General features: G+C 43.6%; 1 protein-coding gene across 9 annotated transcripts; it reads left to right on the forward strand.

The window, feature by feature from the left end:
* Nucleotides 1-1,920: 1,920 nt before the first annotated feature.
* On the forward strand, nt 1,921-19,918 carry ZNF821 (zinc finger protein 821). 9 transcript variants are annotated; one of them, XM_032323307.1, is made up of 9 exons: nt 1,934-2,033; nt 2,685-2,747; nt 3,937-4,024; nt 5,306-5,422; nt 12,255-12,380; nt 15,002-15,147; nt 15,802-15,906; nt 17,025-17,191; nt 17,943-19,918. In XM_032323307.1, the coding sequence occupies exons 4-9, from the start codon at nt 5,383-5,385 to the stop codon at nt 18,595-18,597; spliced, it is 1,239 nt and encodes a 412-aa protein (XP_032179198.1). In that variant the 5' UTR covers nt 1,934-2,033; nt 2,685-2,747; nt 3,937-4,024; nt 5,306-5,382; the 3' UTR covers nt 18,598-19,918. The 9 variants fall into 9 exon arrangements, with proteins under 9 accessions (XP_032179204.1, XP_032179198.1, XP_032179203.1 ...); XM_032323306.1 differs by lacking the exon at nt 1,934-2,033 and adding an exon at nt 2,508-2,597; XM_032323312.1 differs by lacking the exon at nt 3,937-4,024.
* The last annotated feature ends 1,071 nt before the right edge of the window (nt 19,919-20,989 follow it).

The raw sequence follows: 20,989 nt of genomic DNA on the forward strand, positions 1-20,989 counted from the left end.
GGGGAGGGGCAGAGGGAGAGAGAGAGAAAGAACCTCAAACAGTCTCCCCACTGAGCACAGAGCCCAACGTGTGGCTTGATATCACGATCCTGAAATCATGATCTGAGCTAAAATTGAGAATCCAACACTTAGCCGACTGAGCCACCCACTCACCCCACACTACATCTTTATTCATTCATCGGTGGATGGACGTTTGGGATCTTTCCATAATATGGCTATTGTAGATAATGTTGCTATAAACCCTGGGGTGCATGTATCCAAATTAATATTTTTGTATCCTTTGAGTAAATAACTAGTAATGCAATTTTTTCCACCTTGCATTTTTATATGAAACTGTTTTAGAAACTTCTGGTTAGATGAGACTATTCCACTTTCTGGTTATCTGGGAATTAAAATTTAAAATGAAATTAAAATGTTTCCTTAACTGAAATTAAAGATTAATGATTTCTACCTAAATATCCCAGCCACAATAAAATGAATGAATGAACCTATTTACCCAGCAATTGTGAAGAACCAAGTTCCTTCAATATAGCCATTCTCTCACATTAAACACAAGAGGCAGAAAATAATATCATCTCATTGGAGACTTATGGGAAGAACATTTTGCAAGAACACTTTATGCAAATACCAGGACTTGTTGCTATAAAAACAAGTGTCAGCCTCTTCATTAGCTCTTCTACTTTCCTGGGGCCAGGAATCACAAGGACTATTTGTGTAATGCTTTCATATCTTCATTTTACTTAATCCTCTGTTTACAACAGTCCTTTGAGAGCAGAGGTTACGAATTATTACATTATTATCCAATTTACATTTTGGGAAGCAGAGGTTCAGCATAGGGACTTGCTCAAAGTCACAGGCTGGTCAGTGGTAGGGCTGGGACTCAATTGAGGCTAGATCTTCTATTACCAGATCCCATCTTTTCACTGCATCCCCTACTTCAGGTAAGCTGTGTTAGAGGCAGTCTTAGGCATTCCACAAGAAGACAGAATAAAAGGAGGGAAAGGAAAAGCAGTGAGGAAATAGGGATGATGACAAGGGAAGGAGGAAATGAGTCTAACCACTTTCAATTGCCCCAAATGTCCCTTAAGTGACAACCGTGCCAAAGTTACTCTGCTCTGTATCTTACGCCCCTAGGTCTACAGCTACTGTTATTTCACTAGTTAACGATCATGCTGGAGACTTAAACGCCTAAAAGAAATGTAAAGATTTTTCTCTTCTGAGATTCTGACAGCAGAACTTGGCCCCTCCCACAAAGGTCCGTGGCCCCTAGGTCTCGGTCACATTAAATGCCTTGGGGGTCGAAAAAACCGCGAATTGTAGGGGGAACCAAGGGAAGAGGGTTTGGGTTGGGGGAGAGACTAAGGTTGAGCTAAGGCGAGGGGGAGCCTGCGGTGGAGCTGTGGTTGGGGGATGTGGGTTTTGTGGCTAAACTCAACGGTGGGGTAAAAAAAAAACGAAACAGTATCGGAGGTGACTTTCAGGTCCAGGAAAGGATAGGGGAGCCGAGGGGCTAACCTGGATGAAGAAAGACCGAAGAGGAGGCGAAGCTGCGTGGTCCCCGGGGCGCGAGGATGGAGGCGAGGCCCCCCCCTCACACGTCTGTGATTGGATGCTCCCTTAAGTCCCGCCTCCCCAGACCCCCCTCTCCCCTCAAGCCCCGCCCACGCCACCGGGCGCGCGCCTGAGGAGCGGGGAGGGGGACCAGCCCTGAGAAGGGGGGAGGGAGAGAGGAGAGGCTCGTGCACGCGCCTCACTGGCTGCGGGTGCGCGACCAGCGCGCTCCCGCCGCCCGCGTCGCCATCTTTTCCCCCTCCGTCTGTCTGTCTGCCGTTGGCTTTGTCCGTCTGCAGCGCCGCCCCTCGGCTCCCCGCCACCGGCTTGGCTCGAAGCCGCCCTCCGCCTGCCGGGGCTCAGTCCCGGAGAGCCCCGGCCCGGCCAGTCCGAGCTGCGGTCCGGGGCCCATTGTCCGGCGGTCCGTCTGTCCGGAGGCGGGGCCCACGGACGCGGAGCGCCGCAGAGCGCCGAGGCGCCGGGTAAAAAGAACCCCGTCTCCTTCCCCTCCTGGGTTAGGCTGAGGATGCAGGGGCTCCTCGCCCTCCCTCTTGTTGCCGGCTGTCGGTCCTTTTGTCTGTGTCTGGGGAGGGGGCTCCGGCTTGCTCTGGCCGGGGGGGCGGGAGCAGCCCAGGCGCGGACGCTCGCCCAGCGCCGGGTTTCGGAGACGAGGCCGGACCCGGCTGGCTCCCCACCGGCCGTTCCTCTTTCAGTCCCTCTGGCGGTCTCGGGCGCGGGAGGGGCGTCCGCGCCGCCGCCCTCCCGCGGTGGGCCCAGGTCGGGCAGGGCCGGGCACAGCCGGGGCGGCCCCGGCGTCTGACAGGCTGGGGTGGAGCCGGGGGAGGGGGAGGATGGGCGTGGGAGTGCAGACCCGGGTGTCAGTCCAGCGTCGCGGTCTCGCAGAACGGCTTCTAAATTTAGATTTCTGAGAAGACTGTGTCGTCTGAGGGTTTGTCTGAGCCGCCTCGGAAGACCTCTGGCTTTTGTCGATAATTCCTGGGAATCTACCTGTGCTCATGCTTGAAGCAGCCAAAAGGACCATCTCGGTACACATGCTCCAGACCAAAGAAAGTGGGAACAGGGTCAGTGAGGCAGCTACGTGACCGGCTTTCTTGTCCTTTCCCTTTTGGCAGATAAAAATCACTGGGATTCAGGCGAGTTTACTTTGCTCCGTGGGAACGGCACCAGAGCTGGAGGTGGGAGTGCACCCTCTTTTTTTAAAGATTGGATTTCACCTTTTTTTTTTTTTTTCATGCTCAAGTCGGTGGTGTGTTCTGGAAGCTGCAACCTAACACCTGTGGGAGAGCAGGGATAATGTTAAGGGGAGATGTTGGCCCCCCTCCAAAGGACTCATAACCTCGGTCGAAAGACAAAGCTTCCTTCCTTTTTATATAGAACCCCTTGTAAACCTGAATCTCACTGTTTACCTTTCTTCCTGTCCCGTTTTTTCTTCCAGATGGTGATGTTCAGGCGGCTCTCCATTTACATTTTTGTGTTGGTTTTAGATTCGGGTTTGGGAGCTGAGGCAGTGTTAAAAGTAAAACTGAATGCGTGATCTTTAAGGCAATGTGTCTATGAATTTTAGCTTTTACTGCCTATAAAACTGTTGTCTAACTTCTGAGATCTTGCTGTAGTGTCAAGAATGCACTTACATTGCTGTTTATGTGTGTGTGTACTTTCTGTTTTTTTATTTTCTAGAGTCCACGACTCCACGGACTTTCTTTTTTTGAGGGAGGAAGGGGTGTTTTACTGTTTTTCCCCTTAATCCTTCAGGTGTGAAGTCCCATTGGGTACCATCTGGTCAGTTCCCCATTCGGCCACTAGGAGGATTGTGAAGTGGAGTGGACACTGCCTATTTAAATATGCAGATACTCATCTGTGTTTCTGACTTGTAGCTTTAGTATTGAACTGTTGCCTCACCAAGATGATCTGAATTGAGCCTGTCTCAAGTTATTTGGTCTTCATTCGGAAGGATCGTCATTACTTTTATCTTACAGTTTCAATTTCTAATCTTGATGAAGAGAGAAAATTTAAAGATTAGTTAATATTTCATTTTTTCCCTTACATAATAGGCGTAGCTCTGCAAATTTTAGGAAAAAATGATAGACAACCTGCATTTTATTCAACTTTCTACTTTGTGATTCCACAGAGTTATAGGAAAAGACCCAAAGTGAATATGCCTTCATTGCTTCCATTAATAAAGTAACTACTTGATTAGAAAGAAATGACCTAGGAAAACAAAACTTAGAACACAAATACATACTGCCCTTTAACCAGTTAACATTGATTTATACTGTATGCATTTGGAGTTGGGGTTGTTGGTTGTTTTTTGTTGTTGTTGTTGTTTAATTTAAGGTCTGAAAAAGAACTATGTTTGATATGCAGATATGATAGAAGACTGCCCGAAAGCTGCTTCCTTTGCCACTTCCTGTGGAGGCCTGTCTTTGCCATTTGCGGTTTCTTTCTTCTTTTGGTAAGGGGAGGCAGGATCTGATTACAGGTCTGAGATCCTTTCTAGCTACACTGAGGAGTTAGTTGGCATAACTGGAGATGAGTCTTAAGTAACTGCAGTGCAAAGTATAGTTAGCAGTGCCTCTCATAAGGCCTTGTAAGGCATTGAACTACTTGTTTATTCAATGTTAAGTACAGTTTGAAAATGCAGGGACTGAAAGAAAACTTAGAGGGTGATCAGATCCATATTCTTATCTTTGGTAGGAAAGACAGTCTCTCTTTTTAATCTGTTTATTCACTGTGCTTTCATAGAAAATTTCACAGTTTTCACTACTAATCCATTTCAGACTCTCTAACAACACTTACTGCTGGGAAAGTCTTTCTTATAAACTAACCAGGAACCTCCAGGCTTAGGTATCTGTTCCCTCCAATTTCAGGGAAGCAGATGCAGGTCTCTGCAGCACTTCTCAATTGGGGAGCTTTTCTCTTTGTTCTTCCCACTGATGTCTTGCTACATAGAGGCTGAATTGAAAGGAGGCACTAAAGTTATTAAATTTGACCGTCACTCCAAAGCATGTGAGCGGGGCCAGATTGATGTTCTACACTGAGGTGTTGAATTAGCAACAGTGTGGATGGCATCTGGCTGTTCTGGTGAGAGCTCATCTTCAACATTGGAAGCTTAATTGTTCTAGTGCCCTGTCATCCACAGTGCTCAGTGCTGTGCATACCCCACTAGATAAAGGCTCTATTTTCCATGTTGATCTCATTAATAGATGCCTAAAATTTTGAGACATTTCCTGTATCACAGGGATGGGATGCTTTGTCACCTCCAGACAAGATAACTTTGGGAAAAAAAAAATCTGGAGGCTCCCATTTGTGCAGATTGCAGGGCCTGACTTCCAGTGGGCGTGTAATACGTGAGCTGCCACCCCCTTTTGCTTCCTTTTGCATTCACAGGGGTTATCCCTTTGAGCCTGCAGTGCTTCTGAAGCTGTTTGCCTGAGTTTTTTGCTTCCTTTTCTATCCTCTGACCTTGATCATGATCACTTAATAGTATTCTGGATTCCACAGATAGATTTAGAGTGAAATTCTCTAAATCCTTTGAAGGAGTCTCCTCTCCAACTTCTTGGGATCTTGATGTTGTGCTAGAGACCTATTCATTTCTTTCTTTTTAAAATTCTATTATTTATAACTGGTGAGTTTTATATGCTTAATAACTATTTTTTAAAGTCTTCTTTTATCTTTAATTTTGTCTAATTTCTGGCAGAAATGACATGTGCTAACAATATCCTTTTTATTATAGGTCAGCATCCTGCAAGGAGGTAGTAACATATCCAGTTGTGAAACTGGGAAAGGCCAGAGCTCTCAGATCAGGGAAACATGTCCCGTCGGAAACAGACAAATCCGAATAAAGTTCACTGTGAGTACTGGGTTTTGTCTTCTGGAACCTGGGTACATTAAGGGTTGAAATGAGAGAGTCATCTGAATTTAGGTGAAAGGCTCACACTAGTTTGTGAAGGAAAATAGGGTTAAAGAGTTTGAACAAGATTTTAAAATGTGGTTGCTGGAGGTGTTAGAAACCTGTTTTAGTAGGTATACTTGATCATATTAATAAACATTTATAGGATATCTGTACAAAGCCTTGTGCTAGATGCCAGGGCTATAAAACAATGTAAGGATATATAAGGCTATAATGTAGCTACAGATACATAAAATAATATCTAAAAACACAAGGTAGTATATGCTGAGTGCCATATAGGGGTGCTGTAGACTGTGTGTACAACAGAAGTTAAGAAGAGGGAGAGAGTTCCATGGACTGAGGAAGGAGGGAATGCTTCATGGAAGAGGCCCTAAACTATGAACTTGAACTGGGCCTTAGAAGGTAGGAAATGGATTTAAAAAAAAAAAGAAGAAGAAGAAGGAAGAGATAAAATCAGTAGGGGAAATCATGTAAGCGAAGATATAAGGGGGAATGCACAGGGATGCCTGGGTAGCTCAGTGGGCTAAGCGTCTGACTCTTGATTTTGGCTTGGGTTGTGATCTTCGGTCGTGAGATTGAGCCCTACATTGGGCTCCATGCTCAGCTTGGAGTCTGCTTGGAATTCTCTCTCCCCCCCCTCTGCCCCTCCCTCCACTTGCACTTGTGTTCCCTGTGTCTCTCTTTCTCTAAAATAAATAAATATAATCTTAAAAAAAAAAAAAAAAGGAGGGATGCATATGTTCAGGCGATAAGGAGACTTTGTATGAAGCAGAAGTTTTATTTATCTGGATGTCACAGGACACAAGATGAGGTTGGAGATGTTAAATTCTAGATTGTAGAGGCCTGAAGACCAGTCCAAGTTCATACTATATACCGTGGACTATAGGGAGGTACTGAAGGTTTTCAAGCAGAGCATGTGGATTGACATTTAGAATGTAGTGTTTTAGGGACTATGAAGCAGAATATGGGATGGATCACATGAGAGAAAGACTAGTAACAGGAAAACCAGGTATGCATTATTGCCTTGCATTGTTTCTCACCAGTTTTAAAGATTTATTTATTTATTTACTTGACAGACAGAGATCACAAGTAGGCAGAGAGGTAGGCAGAGAGAGAGAGGAGGAAGCAGGCTCCCCGCCGAGCAGAGAGCCCGATGCGGGACTCGATCCCAGGACCCCGAGATCATGACCCGAGCCGAAGGCAGCGGCCCAACCCACTGAGCCACCCAGGCGCCCCTCTCACCAGTTTTATATGTATGTTTTATTTCATCAATTAGATTACAGAATTCTAGAGAGAGACTATGTCCTTTTTATATTTCCTGCTATTCCTCTCTACTTCTAGCACTGCTTATAATAGAGGATATTCAAAAGTTTCTCTTTAACAATATAACTGTGCAGATTTGATGGAATTAACCAGTTTCCTATGATCTGGGCAGATGAGCATCCTGACCCAAATGTTTAAAAAAGAGCCAAATAGCACCCTATTGTTATGGAGGACTGACTAAATAAGGTACAGCAACATCTGAAGAGAATTCAGTGGCATGATTACCACAGGTAAAAACCTGTTCTTGAGGAAAGAACTCTACATATGAGAGAATACATTAGTCAAGGAGTTTAAGATAAGAGGATTAAAATTTATTACAAACACACTGGATGTCAGGTACTATGTACCGTATTGGGTAACTTCAAGAGAGAGAGGAAACAGTGCGAACAGAGGAAGTAGGAGGACTTCAACATTGTATGGGTTAATGAGATTAGGGTGGCAGACCTCCATATACAATAATTCTTCAACTTAAGTCTTGGGAAGGTTTTTTAAGAGAACAACTCTGATATTTCTAGGAGTATATTCTGGAATAGGTGGCAGTGGAAGTCTGCTTAATACAAAGATGAATGAGTGGTTTAGGCAGGGTTTAGAAATTGCTGCTAAAACAGTGGAAATGTGGTAGGCCTGAATGTGAGGACTGTTAAGAGCAGTATCTCTAGCCCAGGTAATCCAACCCAGAGGTTTAGGAAGATAGTCTTCTCTCTGGTTGAAAATGAGTATTAATAAAAGACACAGATGTGACCCCAAGAAGGCAGGGCAGGAAAGGTACTTTTAGTAGAGATGAGGTGTTCACAAATAAGGCTGTCACAGGAGTTGGGCATTTACCTGTAAAAGCACCTGTCCAAAAAGACTTGGTTAGATTTAAGGCGAGTAGCTGGCGGAGATGATGGCATGATTGTGATAAGGCCAGGGGAAGCCAGTGAAGGCCCATATGGTCCGTGCCTGTGTCCACAGAGCTTACATCTGACCGCTGACTCTGTTCCCACCGTAGCTGAATGCAGGATGAGCTGGCATTAGGTCAGAAAACAGAGGGACACACAGACCATGGAGAAGAGAGTATCATACATACACAATGGCAGAAATACCATTTCCAGAATGTGTGAACAGCGTATTGTGGCAGAGTGGGTAGAACTGTGCGGGCTCTGTGCTGGGGACCATTAGAGGGCTGTGAACAGAAATGTTCACCTGCAAAAGCAGACCCCCAGGGAAGGGCTGTGATGCATTTGGGTAGGGAACCGTGGAGGCTTCTCAGGTAATGGACTAAGCCTGACTAAAGAAGAAAAGACACTGAGGTTTGCTGGTGTCTCCGGACTTTCTACCTAATGACTATGCAGGGACTGAAGCCAATCCTACCTTTTTCAAAAGGGCATCTTCTCATTGCCCAGGACAATAACGGCAAGTAGGAATAGGTAATTTCAGTCTTCTGGCCACTGGAGTCTCCTATTTCCTTGCAGTGAAATTGAACCATTCGAATGTATTGAATTTAATGCTGCTCGTCTATTTAAAGTAAATGGAATGGACTCAAGGTCTGGAAGGCGAGAATGTCTGCACAAGCTTTGCTGAAATGTTAAAGCCAGTCGGCACTTGAGTAGAGTAATGGCTGAGCTCCATTACATCTGCCTTCTGGGAAGGAGATTGTGTGGCATGAAGCTCAAAGCCCGCCTCAAAGGATGTATTAAGAATCCTACTGCTGTAGCGTGACAGCATTTGTCAGATCCACCTTAGAAGCCAATGGGCAGGCTGCGCTGGCAGTTACTCGGCTTATCTAAATTACTGTCATGATTTCTCCTTTCCCCAGAAACATCCAGGCGTACTCGTGTATAGTTTGTTCAGTTCATTAACAGATTTGACACAGAGCTTTCTGAATAAAAGCCCAGAATTGTTAGTCTCAGAGAAACTATTAGACCTTCCTCATCTCACCTCCTTCTGAGTACAAGTTTCTGTCAGCTGTTTCTAGAGAGGTTGAAAATAGAGTCCCTTGTACACTCTCATTTGGTGTGTTTATGCCAAGCAAACCACTAAGAAAAGGAAAACTTTTTTTTTTCCTTAAGAAAAACTTTTTAAGACACTTTTGTTTTCAGATTGCAAAGTACAAACAAAGCTAAAAACTGTGAACTTCAGTAAAATCTTCTCGGCTTTTACAGACAAGTAGGGAAAAAAGCCTTTAAAGTCCCTTCTCTTCCAAAAAGCACAACTTGTTATGTCCTTGTTCGTTCTGTCAGCATCCTTGTGAGGTAAATGGCTGTGTTCCCAGCATGTGGTAGTACCTTGGGTTTTAGAGACTGTCAGCTGGAATGGAATCCTAAGCTCCTCATTCCCAAGATTAGCTCATTTTTTCTGAATTTGACATCTGCTCTCTTAGAATTTTTTTTTTAGCTGCTTTGCTTCACTTTATTTTAGTCAGCCAGAAATTGGCATTTATTTAATTGCACCAAGGACTCAATACAGAGAATTGTAAATCTTTGCCTTTCTAGTAACTTTCATCCCAGGCTTCTCGTCTGTTCTCCAAACTTGCTAGAATGGCCTTGTTCTTGTCTGGTCTGAAAAACCTTAGCCAAATCAAACAGTATTTTGATTTCGTACCACCCCCCTCCGCCAAAAAAGAGAGAGCTCGCACCTTCATTTTTACTGTAGAGCTTAGACGACTTGTTCTCAACTATTAATAGACAAATAAATACCCATGTTAAATAAGATGGTTGCCCTACATTAATATCTAGGGACCTGAGGGTTTTTTTAACCTACTCCAATAGTCTCAAGATAGAAGGAAATAATAATTCAGCATTATAAAAGCAGGCAGTTATGTAACACTTCTTAAGCACCTGTATCTCTATGGATCACATTTGACTTGAGTTATTATGACATACTTTTAGGTAAGTAAAAGGTATCACTATCTTTTTATGAAAGGATAATTCTGGAGAGTGGGATTTAGAGCTTAGGTAAATAGTGACTACTGGAGGATCATTCATTTACCTTCTCCTATGAGATAAGCCAAAATCACTTTTCTAATAATTTTTATATATTTTGCTTTATATTGATAGGAATAGCCCTAAGGAATAAAGTTTCCATTGGCCTTTGTAAGTCAGGAATAGAACCAAATAGAAGAGCACAGTTTTTCTTTCCAAACAGCCAAAAAGGAATAACAATTAATTCATTCCAACAATCCTAAGTGAGATTGCCAGCAAAAGTCCTAGACAGGGACATCTTCTAGATAGATTCTTCTCTGTTCTGTGAAGGCCTAAATATTAGACAACATAAATAGACAAAAATGTTGAGCTCAAGTTTATGGGTCTAAACTGAATTCCTAGTTGATCTGGAAAGTCATCCTTTTAGATGCCCTTTCACTAATCCAATGGTAATTACCCTTGGTAATTAAGGGGGGAAATAAGTATTCTTCGTATGTTATAAACCTAGTTTGTTTCCGAGTAGGTTTCTTTAGAGATGAGAAGTGTCACTGATGAGAATGGTCTGCCCCTTGATAATTATCTGCTGGTATATAATATATCCCTTAGGGCCATTTCTGCCCATAGTTTCCATGTCCGGAAGCATGCATCTATCCAGAAGAATTCAGTAACAGTCCACTTGACCACGGTCTTGTGGTTACAGTACAACCACCATGAAGAAAAGTATTTTCCTTCTGCAAAAAGAGTGAGGAGGTGCTATAATAGAATTCACTGTTTGCCTTCTCTAGCAGTAATTTATACCCAGTTTGTGATTGTGATATTTTAAAAATGGACTTAAAGCTGCTTATTTTTCTTTTACTGGAGGGCTTTGTGGCTAGAAGTTCACTTGAACCCTCAACACCTCTACTCCCACTCACAGTATTGATCAGAGTAGCCCCAGCATGGTAACTTATCATAGGGTATCAGAACCATCAAAATGATAGGTCTCTTTGTCAATTACTGGCCCTGAGAATGTTACTTTGGTATTTGAGGTGTAGCATCAGATTCTTATGATACAAAGGTAACATTATCGCTATGATCAGAACCATTCTTCTCACAGAGATAAGTGTTTGTTTTCAGCAAAATCACTCTGATGAACTATCTAACCCCACATCTCTGCTTGAAAGCAGTTTAAAATAAGGATTTTAGAGCTGTACAGACCTCGGTTCAAATACTTTGCTTTCCTATAAACCTGAGTTTTCTCTTAAGTAAAGTATGGGTAGGAAGAATACCTAACACATAGAGTTTTGCAGAGAATCTTTAAGATAGAAATTATAAAGCACTTAACATAGAGCCTGGAACTAGGACATGCCAAATAGTAATTATTAGTGTTTAACACTTAGCATATGGATGCTCACTGAATTTTTGCAGAACAAATGCCTAAAGTGAATCACATGAAGCCTACTTCATGTCAGATTGCCCAAGGACTTATAGCACAGGTCAACTGACCATTTCTCCTACCTCATTGTATCCTGTCTTGGAATCTGAGCCTGTTTACTTTCCTTTCTCTCCATTAAGAAAGCGCCTGGCCTATTGTCAGACATTTCACTAGGGCTTTTTATTAGTCTCTCTTGGTGGCTGGAGAATGGGGACTGTAGTTTCCACTCTGACTGAGATAATGGAAACCTCGAGAAACCCAATTCTCTTTTCTCCTGCTTGGCCTCTTGGAAATAAAAGAGCACTTAAATGTTAACTCTTCAATAACCACACAGATCCTAGGCAGAGTTCATCGAAAGTAAATGCATAATCAAGGACAGGTCCAGGGCTCTTGGATATTCCATTACAAGAAAAGAAAAAAGAAAACAGACCACGTTGACCAAGGAAACTGATAAAATATTGTTGCAAATTGGTTGCTGTCTTTCAGGGAGTTTGTTCCTCAGCAAAAATTCGTTCATGTATTACTTGTTCTTTTAATCTACTATTCAGCTAGTTGTTGATTTGCTTGCGGTTTATTCTGATAGACACAGAAGTAGAGTCAAGGAAGAACTTCCAGAGCATGTCTTGGAAAGAAGATGGCTGAAGATGAGATTAGAGAGATTGTTATTGTAAGGGTTAGTTGAAGCACTTGTTTGTAGTCAGAGCTAGACACTGAGCCACGGCCATAGTGTTAGTATACTAAGAATCAGAGATTGTGCCCAGATTTGTTGCCCTATCTTTATCATCCTATCACTTCGCCTCTCTGCCTCTCTCGCCAATCCTGATGGAAGGTTATAAATGGAATTGAGATTCTGAAGTTAAATTTGTAAAGTAGAAATTGATTACCTTTTGAAAGGAGTCAAGATTAGGAGGATTTAAGCAAGTGATGCTTTCTAGAGCATCTGGCTTACTGCCCGGGAAGAGTAGTGGTGCCCAGAACTCCAGGAGGCAGCAAGCTGACTTAGTGATGGATGACCCCACCATGGGGTACCTGCCTGTCTCCTACCTTTGAATGGTCTGACTTTTCAACCAGCTTCCCTGGGGATACATGCTGCCCAGCTGGTGGCCTGACTATTTTTCCTTGTGACCACCAGGGGATCAAGTATTTGCTGGGCTAGAAGAGCAAGCCCGCCAGGCGATGATGAAAACTGATTTTCCTGGAGAACTTGGCAGTCAGCGACAAGCTATCCAACAACTAAGAGATCAGGACTCCAGTAGCAGTGAGTTCTGCACCTTCTGGTAATGACTCAGGGCAATGGGAGAAGAATTATCAGAGTGTGTGTGCTCTGGGGATTGTGCATGGGGGTTGGGAGGAAGATATGAAGAAGAAGATTTGTGGATCCTCAGTGTTCCCAAAGATGTTCTAAGGTGTACGAGCATATGCTTGTCCAGAGAGAGGACAGGTTTGGTATTATATATTTTTTTTAACTCATGGACTGCTTACTTGGTGCAGTACCATACAGAGATAGGTTTGTGATGACTGTGATAGACAGGGGCGTAGGGATTATTAGTGCTCAACCTGTCCCTGAGTTAGGTCAGTTGAAAAGAATCTCTGTCTCCTAGAATCTATTTACTCATAATTAACAAAATGTAAGAGTGGCATTAATGAAATTTTTGCTTGAGATTTCATTATAACGTTATATAAGAGGATTTCCTTACTAATGAGATTATGCATCATATGAAGTGCTGAAGTCAAAGTCAGAGCACCTGGCTGGCTCGGTAGAACAGACAGCTCTTGATCTTGGAGCTGTGAGTTTGAGCCCCATAGTGGGTGCAGAGATTACTTTAAAAAAAATTTTTTTTAATGGAATTTTTAAAAAGGAGTAAAATGTTAAAGTCAAGGTCTTCCCACACCAAGTCCTAAGTAAATCCCTGGAAAGAGATGGAAAGACAGTGGCTGGTATCTTGCTGAGCCTCACAGGTCATCTGTTCCGTGAGCTGCCTGAACAAACACATTTCCTAGAATGATCTCCTTACTTTACTAATCACATCCATCTGATATTGGTTGGTATTACTGTCAATTCAGAGTGAGATTTTTAAATTTTTCTCCACATTTGGGATTGAAGAATAAAAAAGGAAAGAATTCAGCACCTTCTAGGAACTACAGTTTTCACTCTAAGTAATAACTTAGCAACAAAAAAACAGTAATAATTTAGCATCTAATAGCAAAGAAAAATGAACCAAAGTTTTCTAGAAAACCTGTGGGAGCTACCCGTTTGAGTAACAGGATAGGAATGGCAACATCTATAAAGTCTAATAGGCTTCCATTCTGGAAAAGCTGCATCGTCCCTCTAGATGGCATACTTATTTTGTAAAAATCATTTTAGTAGAGAGGTATGTTTGGAATTTTTCATCACTCATGTAATGTGTCTGATACAATGTTGTCTTAGACTAAGTTTACAAATATTCCAAATAAACTGGTGAGAAAATATGGTATGATTTAATCTGTTCCAGTCCTTCATTATTTAGATGAATTCAGATGAAAGCTTTGGGCTAGGGAATAAGGCATACAGGGCCCAAATCCAGTCCCCCAAACAAGTAGAATATCTAATAGAGACATATGTAACTACTAGCAGATGATTTGGTTAGATTTTCTTATGAAGAAAAGGAATGTAATCAGTTTTGCCCAGATGCTGGTGGATTTCAGAATTATACAAGGTAGTAGTAGAAAGAAGACAAGAAATGCTGTTAGCGGGAAAAGCTGAGTCTCACAGGTGAAAGTCTACCTTGTATTTCTTTTGCTCATAGTCAGGCCCAGGAATCCAGGATCTTAATGTGGTTGGGTTGGGGCTGGAGTCTCACAGCTTACCTAGACTTGGCTTCCTTCTTGTGATCTTCAAGGTACTAGAACTTTTTTTCCCTTTTAGAAATTCCCTTTTTTAATGTGTGTGTGTGTTTTTTTTTTAATGTTTCCCCTACCATTTTATAAGTAATAGGGGAAAACATCAGCCCATAAAAACCTTGCAGATCCCCCAGTCACAGGCAGACCACTCCCCCCATAGCCACATCCTATCTCCTAAATGAAAACAAACTCAGTTCTTACTTTAGTCACAAGAAAGTATATTTCATCCTAAAGAATGGCCTGTTCCCTTTACTTAATACAGTCAGTTATCTGTCAGATAATCCAGAGAACCAACAGAAACAATGGATTTATTTAGCCTAGAATTCTGAGTTACTAGCAGAGTAAGAACACCCTGAGTCAGGTAGCATAACAAATGGCCTAAGGTTGGTTGCTGTACTCTTTTTTCCACTGGACTGAACAAATCTTTCCCTATAAGGTGACATCACTACTACATCTCTTGAAAAGAGGAAGAAAAAAATTTGTTGGTTTTTCTCTTAAGTGTGCCTTAGGGTTTGTTGAGAGAGAAAGGATTAGTGGGACTCAGAATAGAATAGTACATGTGATGCCATTGGAAAAACTGTACCAGGGGGGTTATGGAGAAAAGTAAGTAATAGAATCAGTGAGAAGTGTGGGTAAGGCAGAGTTCGTGTGTTGTGGGAATGAGCATGGTGTGAGGTGCGTGGGAGGTGTGATTTCAAGTATGAGATGTTTGGAATCGTGTAAGAATTATTTTTAGGATAACGTACAGGGCCCAATAACTGTTGTCTAATGCAATTTTGCCTGAGATTTTCTCTTTAATGTAAATGGCATTATAAGCAATAGCTATAGCTCTTCTACCAACATGATTTGTACCCAACTATACCAACTGTACATTGATACAAACTCCATTGTGGAAGACTTGAATATGTTTTCCATTATAGCTACAAACTCTAAGATGGAAAGCAACTCAAGATGTATTCATGCAAAAATCAGAACAAGTGACCAATTTGTATGTTCCAGGTGACAGTGAGGGTGATGAAGAGGAGACCACACAAGATGAAGTCTCTTCCCACACATCAGAGGAAGATGGAGGGGTGGTCAAAGTGGAAAAAGAGTTAGAAAATACGGAACAGCCTGTTGGTGGGAATGAAGTGGCAGAGCACGAGGCAAGTGACAACAGCTCCCGAATTCAGGACCCCCAGCCCTTCTACTTGGCTCTGATGTGCTTGATTCACAGTAACGATCTTGCCTCTGGTAGTCTCATAGGCCTTCATGTAAAGAGTTTCCTCCTTCACAGCTCCATTTACCTAAACCCCACACACAGCTCTCATCACACCAGCTTTCCTATCCTTCCACCTATCACTAACCCAGGTACAGCTTCCCCACTTCTTTCCAGACAGAATATCCACTTTTACAAGACTATCAGCCGACTTCTGAAGTGTACTCTGCAAATATAAGTCAGAGTGTTACCTGAGGTGCCAACTTCTCTCTAATGTGTTTCCTGAGGATTCCTGCAAGAAGCACAGCAGGAGGAAAACTAATCTTCTCTCTGCAGAGTTTACTGTGGGGAGTGGGGGATAGATCAGCTCTCTTAGGGCCGCCCTGTGTCCTCAGGGCAGGAAGCCTTGGGGAAAATAAAGATAGGAGTAAATGTGATTCCCTTTCCCTATTACTTTTCCCTTCAGTCCATAATGGGAACCTAAGAATAACACGTGATATCAGGTTGTATTCCTTTTAACAGGACACCCTGTTAAAAGAAGTAGGGGTAGGGCAAAGAGTGGTAAACAGTCTTAATGAATTGCCTACTTGTTGATTTGCAGGTCACAGGGAACTTGAATTCTGACCCTTTACTTGGACTTTGCCAGTGTCCCCTGTGCCAGCTAGACTGTGGGAGTCGGGAGCAGCTGATTGCTCATGTGTACCAGGTATGGGCTGGGGAGCCACGCGCTCCAGAACACGGGTGCCGGCACCTGGTTTAGCCTTTGCCTCCAGCTCCCAGGGGAACCTTGGGTTGCTGCTTCCAGTAAGACTCCACTCTAGTCCCCAGAATGTTTTAAAGAATAAGTGGAATGTGTTGGGTAAACCTGTTCTGGGTTCCCAGACAGACACACTCTGAAAATTAAATATTTTTTTTCCAAATTACTTAATGCACTTTTGTTTGTTTATGTATCGATTAGGGGTGGGTGGAGCAGGGGCAGAGGGGGAGAGAGAATCCTAAGCAGTCTCCACACCCAGCATGGAGCCCAGTGCAGGGTGCAGGGTTTGATCTCACAACCCTGAGATCATGACCTGAGCCACTGAGTCACCCAGGTGCTTCAATGCATATTTTAAATAGTGAAATAGAAACTAACATCTGTTAATAATGAGGCCTTGTTTTAAAGAAGAAAAAATGAGTTCACATAAATGTTTCTATTATACTAGAAGAAGTGTAAATGAGGGGATCAGAAGAACACAAGCTTTTCGTGCTCTGCTCTCTGATCCAGTCGCAGAGCACCTCTGCCTTGTGATCTGTACTAGAAAGGCGTTAGCACACATGGCAGCCTGGGTTTTGCGTAGTTGGTTCATGAAGGGAGGCCTTTTAGAAGATTGTTTTTCAGAGGATTTAAGAAAAGGCAGGACAAAATGCTTTTGGATACCAGTCTTCCTTGCCAGCTTTTACACTTGGCTTTCATTGCTCCCTTAATATGCACCTGTACCTGCACAGTGTGAGGCTACAGACAGAAATTATCCCAACCATGAATTCTTTGCAGGTTTTGAAGAGGGCTCTGGCTCTGGAGCTTTGTTGTTTACAAGCCAGCTACATGTTCCAGAATATAGTCAAAACTGTAATGAAATCTGAACAATAATCGGATTGGCCTGGCCCTTCTAAAGGGTCGTTAACAGAAGAGACTCTTACTTTTCCAGGTGCTAAGCAGGGAGAATAGTTGCAAATTCCTTGTTCTGAGACTAAGGAAAAGGAACATTTACCAGAGAGCAGTTTCTAAGTGGGTGTAGATTACTTTAAAGGAAGCCTGAGCTGACAGATGAAGGCTCTGTTTTACAGCACACTGCGGCAGTGGTGAGCGCCAAGAGCTACATGTGTCCTGTCTGTGGCCGGGCCCTAAGCTCCCCGGGGTCCTTGGGTCGTCATCTCCTAATCCACTCGGAGGACCAGAGGTCTAACTGTGCTGTGTGTGGAGCCCGTTTTACCAGCCATGCCACGTTTAACAGGTTAGCTGGTCACCTAACCCTCTTGCTCTGGGAACAGATTATTGGGTGTGGGTTCTGCTTTCACAAATGAAAAGAAAGCCTAGAGATAGGTAATGCAAAGGTGACTGACTCTGGAAATACAAGTAATGAAGCCAATAAATAAATCCGTTCCATTAGATATCCCCAAAGGGAAATGAATTCTCATTTCTTTCCCTATTAGAGTAATATTTTCATCTACAAAGATGTTGGGGGCAGTCCAATAACATTCATGATAAAGCTTAGAGAAGTTACAGGGAGCTAAAAGGCCCCTGATGTGAGGACACAGTCTGTACTGTGTCCCAGGAAGGCTGGAACTGTATGAATTGTGTCCTAGTTAAGTTTGCCTAGGATACAATGCAGAATCGGCCAGGGCAGGAGGGGTGAACTCCCCTAAAGGCAGCCTCTACCTCAAGAGGAACCACCATTTCCACAGTAGGACTGCCCTGCACAGCTCTTAGAAACACCACCAGCCAGCTGGAATGAACCCTGCACATCTGTGGGGGATATCTGGCAGGTGGCTCAGTCTCTAACTCCGGGAGGGCTTTAAAACGTGGTAGACCACCCAAGCCCAGAGAAGGTATGAGGTGGGGGAGGTCAGAGGTCTCCCAAGTACTCAAATCTGACCCCTAGTGGTGAACTTGGAGCAACTGGCCTAGTAGGACCAGCATTAAGTCAGAGCTGTATACCTGAGCCTTGCTAGGAGACCCTAACAACCCAAATTTTTGTATTCCAGTGAGAAACTCCCTGAAGTACTTAATATGGAATCCCTACCCCCAGCCCACAGTGAGGGTCCCTCCAGTGCTGAGGGAAAGGACATTGCCTTTAGCCCTCCCGTGTACCCTGCTGGAATTCTGCTTGTGTGCAACAATTGTGCTGCCTACCGTAAGCTACTGGAAGCACAGACCCCCAGCGTTCGCAAGTGGGCCCTACGCCGACAGAATGAGCCGTTGGAAGTACGGCTACAGCGTCTGGAACGAGAGCGCACAGCCAAGAAAAGTCGGCGGGACAATGAGACCCCAGAGGAGCGGGAAGTAAGGCGCATGAGGGACCGTGAAGCCAAACGCCTGCAGCGCATGCAGGAGACAGACGAGCAGCGGGCACGCCGGCTACAGCGGGATCGGGAGGCTATGAGGCTGAAGCGGGCCAATGAAACCCCAGAGAAGAGGCAGGCCCGGCTCATCCGGGAGCGGGAAGCCAAGCGGCTCAAGAGGAGGCTGGAGAAAATGGACATGATGTTGCGAGCTCAGTTTGGCCAGGACCCTTCTGCCATGGCAGCCTTAGCAGCCGAAATGAACTTCTTCCAGCTACCTGTGAGTGGGGTGGAGTTGGACAGCCAGCTCCTGGGCAAGATGGCCTTTGAAGAGCAGAACAGTGGCTCTCTGCACTGAACCCGCCTGCCCTCCTGCTCACCCAGGTCCACATGGATCTGTGCTACAGCCAACTCACAAGGCCTTGTCCTTACTGCCAGAGGAAGGCCTGGGTTGGCTGCAGGTGGACCTAAGCACCTCTTGCATGTGGGAGCAGGATGATGGGGTCAGCAGGGAGCCGGATTAAGGCAGCTCTGGACGAGGGAGTAGGCACTCCAGGGAACTGGACTCCCAGCCCAAAGCTGCAGGGCATGCTTATAGGACTATGGGGCCCAGTGCGGCCCACGGAGTTGTGAGGGCAAATAAATTAATTTTATCTTTACTGGCCTTTTTCTGCTTTTCTCTCCATTTCATTCTAGCAAATGAAGTGATCTAGGAGAGCCCTGGGTGGAAATTTTAGGCAGGGACTTCTGGCAGATTGTCTTCTGAAGGGAGGGTGCTCCTCATTTTAGGCGGCCCAGAGATCCCTTGTTTGGGCCTTTACAGGTCAGTGAGGCATAACTATGACATTAAAGAAAGAACGGATGCTAACTTTGTGGGTCCATTCCCACAACCCTAATGAAGATCATCTATGGTCCCAAAAGCCACTTAAACCTAGCTTACCTTTTCCAAACTCAGAAGTAGACGCCTTTTCTCCTAGCTGGCATTTTCTAAAGAAATGCAGTATTCAGGCTAGGTATTGGCTACTTTTCCCAGCAGATTTTGGTTTGTCAAACTTTAAAAACTCTATCATAGATAGTAGTCACCTTCATTTAGGAATATGTTCATAGAAACAGCTCTAATACTAAGGTCTATAGTACTGAGGAGCTCTCATTGGAGAAAAGAGATGATCCATCTTTTTCTACCCCAGAGCCAAGATAGGATAATACCCATTGAGAAAAATCCAGAATTAAGGTGAGACGAGAGCTCAAGTTGACAGTGGTCAAAGCCAGAGCAAAATGACAGTTTGTATGTCTGCCAAGCCAAGGAGGAGACAAGAGCTGAGGTCATTTCTAAAAAGTGTCTGTGATGGTACAGAACAAGTACAGAATTTTCCTTAGCCTGCACCAAAGATTGTGTACAGTTTAGATAATTATAGATCTCGAGGTCCAGAAGGAAGTGCCCTAGTTAACTTGTAGCCAGAAAAATAACTATGCCAGGAATGTGGACCTCTTCCAATATCATCACAAGGAAACTTGGACTCCTCTCTGACCTCCATAGGTTTAAGGCTATTTAATAGTGTTAACTGACCCCCTTCCCACCACTGAGCTACGGTTAATTCCTACCAAGCAAGCTGAAAGATTTCTGTTCTGGGAAAATAAAAATCTTAATAAGCTTATTCAAAAGTACTGGACATTTGAAAGAAAGTACTTAATTGAGTCAAATCTCGTCTGTCACAGAGCCCCATACTGAAGTCCTACTCAGGATGCCTCAAAATGGTTGAGCACTCTCTATGCGTTAAAGATTATTCTGAGCACATTACATGAATTATCTCCTTTAATCTTCACAGCAAACTAGGAGTTAATACAAACTCAGGAGCCCAATGCCTGGATTAAAAAAGCTGCACTGTCATTTAAAAACTAACTTTGGGCAAGTTACTTAACCTCTCTCTTGGTTTCCCCAAACACAAAATGGAAATAATAGTATGAGCAACAAATTACTATCAATCTATAATATATAATATATATTAATATGATATAGTTATTAATATATGTAACTTAGGATGGTTTGTGGCACCTGGTAAATACTGTATCTGAGTCACACTTCTGTATCTGAGTGTTTCACCTCTTACTACTGGCAAGCTTTCTAGTTTAGAAGCAATAGTTTAGGAACGCCTGGGTGGCTCAGTTGGCCTTTGGCTCAGGTCATCATCCCAGGGTCCTGGGATCGACGCCCGCATCAGGCTCCCTGCCCAGCAGGAAGCCTGCTTCTCCCTCTCCCACTCCCCCTGCTTGTGTTCTCTGTCTCGTTCTCTCTCTCTTGTCAAATAAATAAAATATATATATTTTTAAAGTTAAAAAAAAAAAGCGGTAGCTATGTTTGCAGCTGATGTATTCCAACAATTTTTGGCAGCATTCCTGAGGAAAGAAAAGAATTGGAGAAAAGGCCAGCAGGGAGGACATCTACAAGCCCTTGTGATTGATTGTACTAGTATCTAAGTCTATAGGTAGACTTCCTGATCACTGAAAGACACACCAACAGAATGTGCAGATCTGGTCAGAGCCCACCACATAAAGATGGGCACTATTAGCCATTACAAGCTCTCCCATGAAGGGCTTCTATCCCCCACCCAACAGCCACTGCCTGAGGCTGGGATAAGAAGAAGGCGCAAACACCAGAAGGAAAAGCTAGTAGTTTATATAGATAGATATATAGATATATAGATATTGATATATATTGTGTTTACATAGTCCACAAGTTAAATGCAGGTATC

Source organism: Mustela erminea, chromosome 19, assembly GCF_009829155.1.
Source record: "Mustela erminea isolate mMusErm1 chromosome 19, mMusErm1.Pri, whole genome shotgun sequence".
Lineage (NCBI taxonomy): Eukaryota > Metazoa > Chordata > Mammalia > Carnivora > Mustelidae > Mustela > Mustela erminea.

Coding starts and splice junctions, on each gene's coding strand:
- ZNF821 (XM_032323313.1), top strand. CDS start 5,383: ATGTCCCGTCGGAAACAGACAAATCCGAATAAAGTTCACT. Junction 5,423..12,254: donor AAATCCGAATAAAGTTCACT/GTGAGTACTGGG, acceptor TGTGACCACCAG/GGGATCAAGTATTTGCTGGG. Junction 17,192..17,942: donor AGCCATGCCACGTTTAACAG/GTTAGCTGGTCA, acceptor TTTGTATTCCAG/TGAGAAACTCCCTGAAGTAC.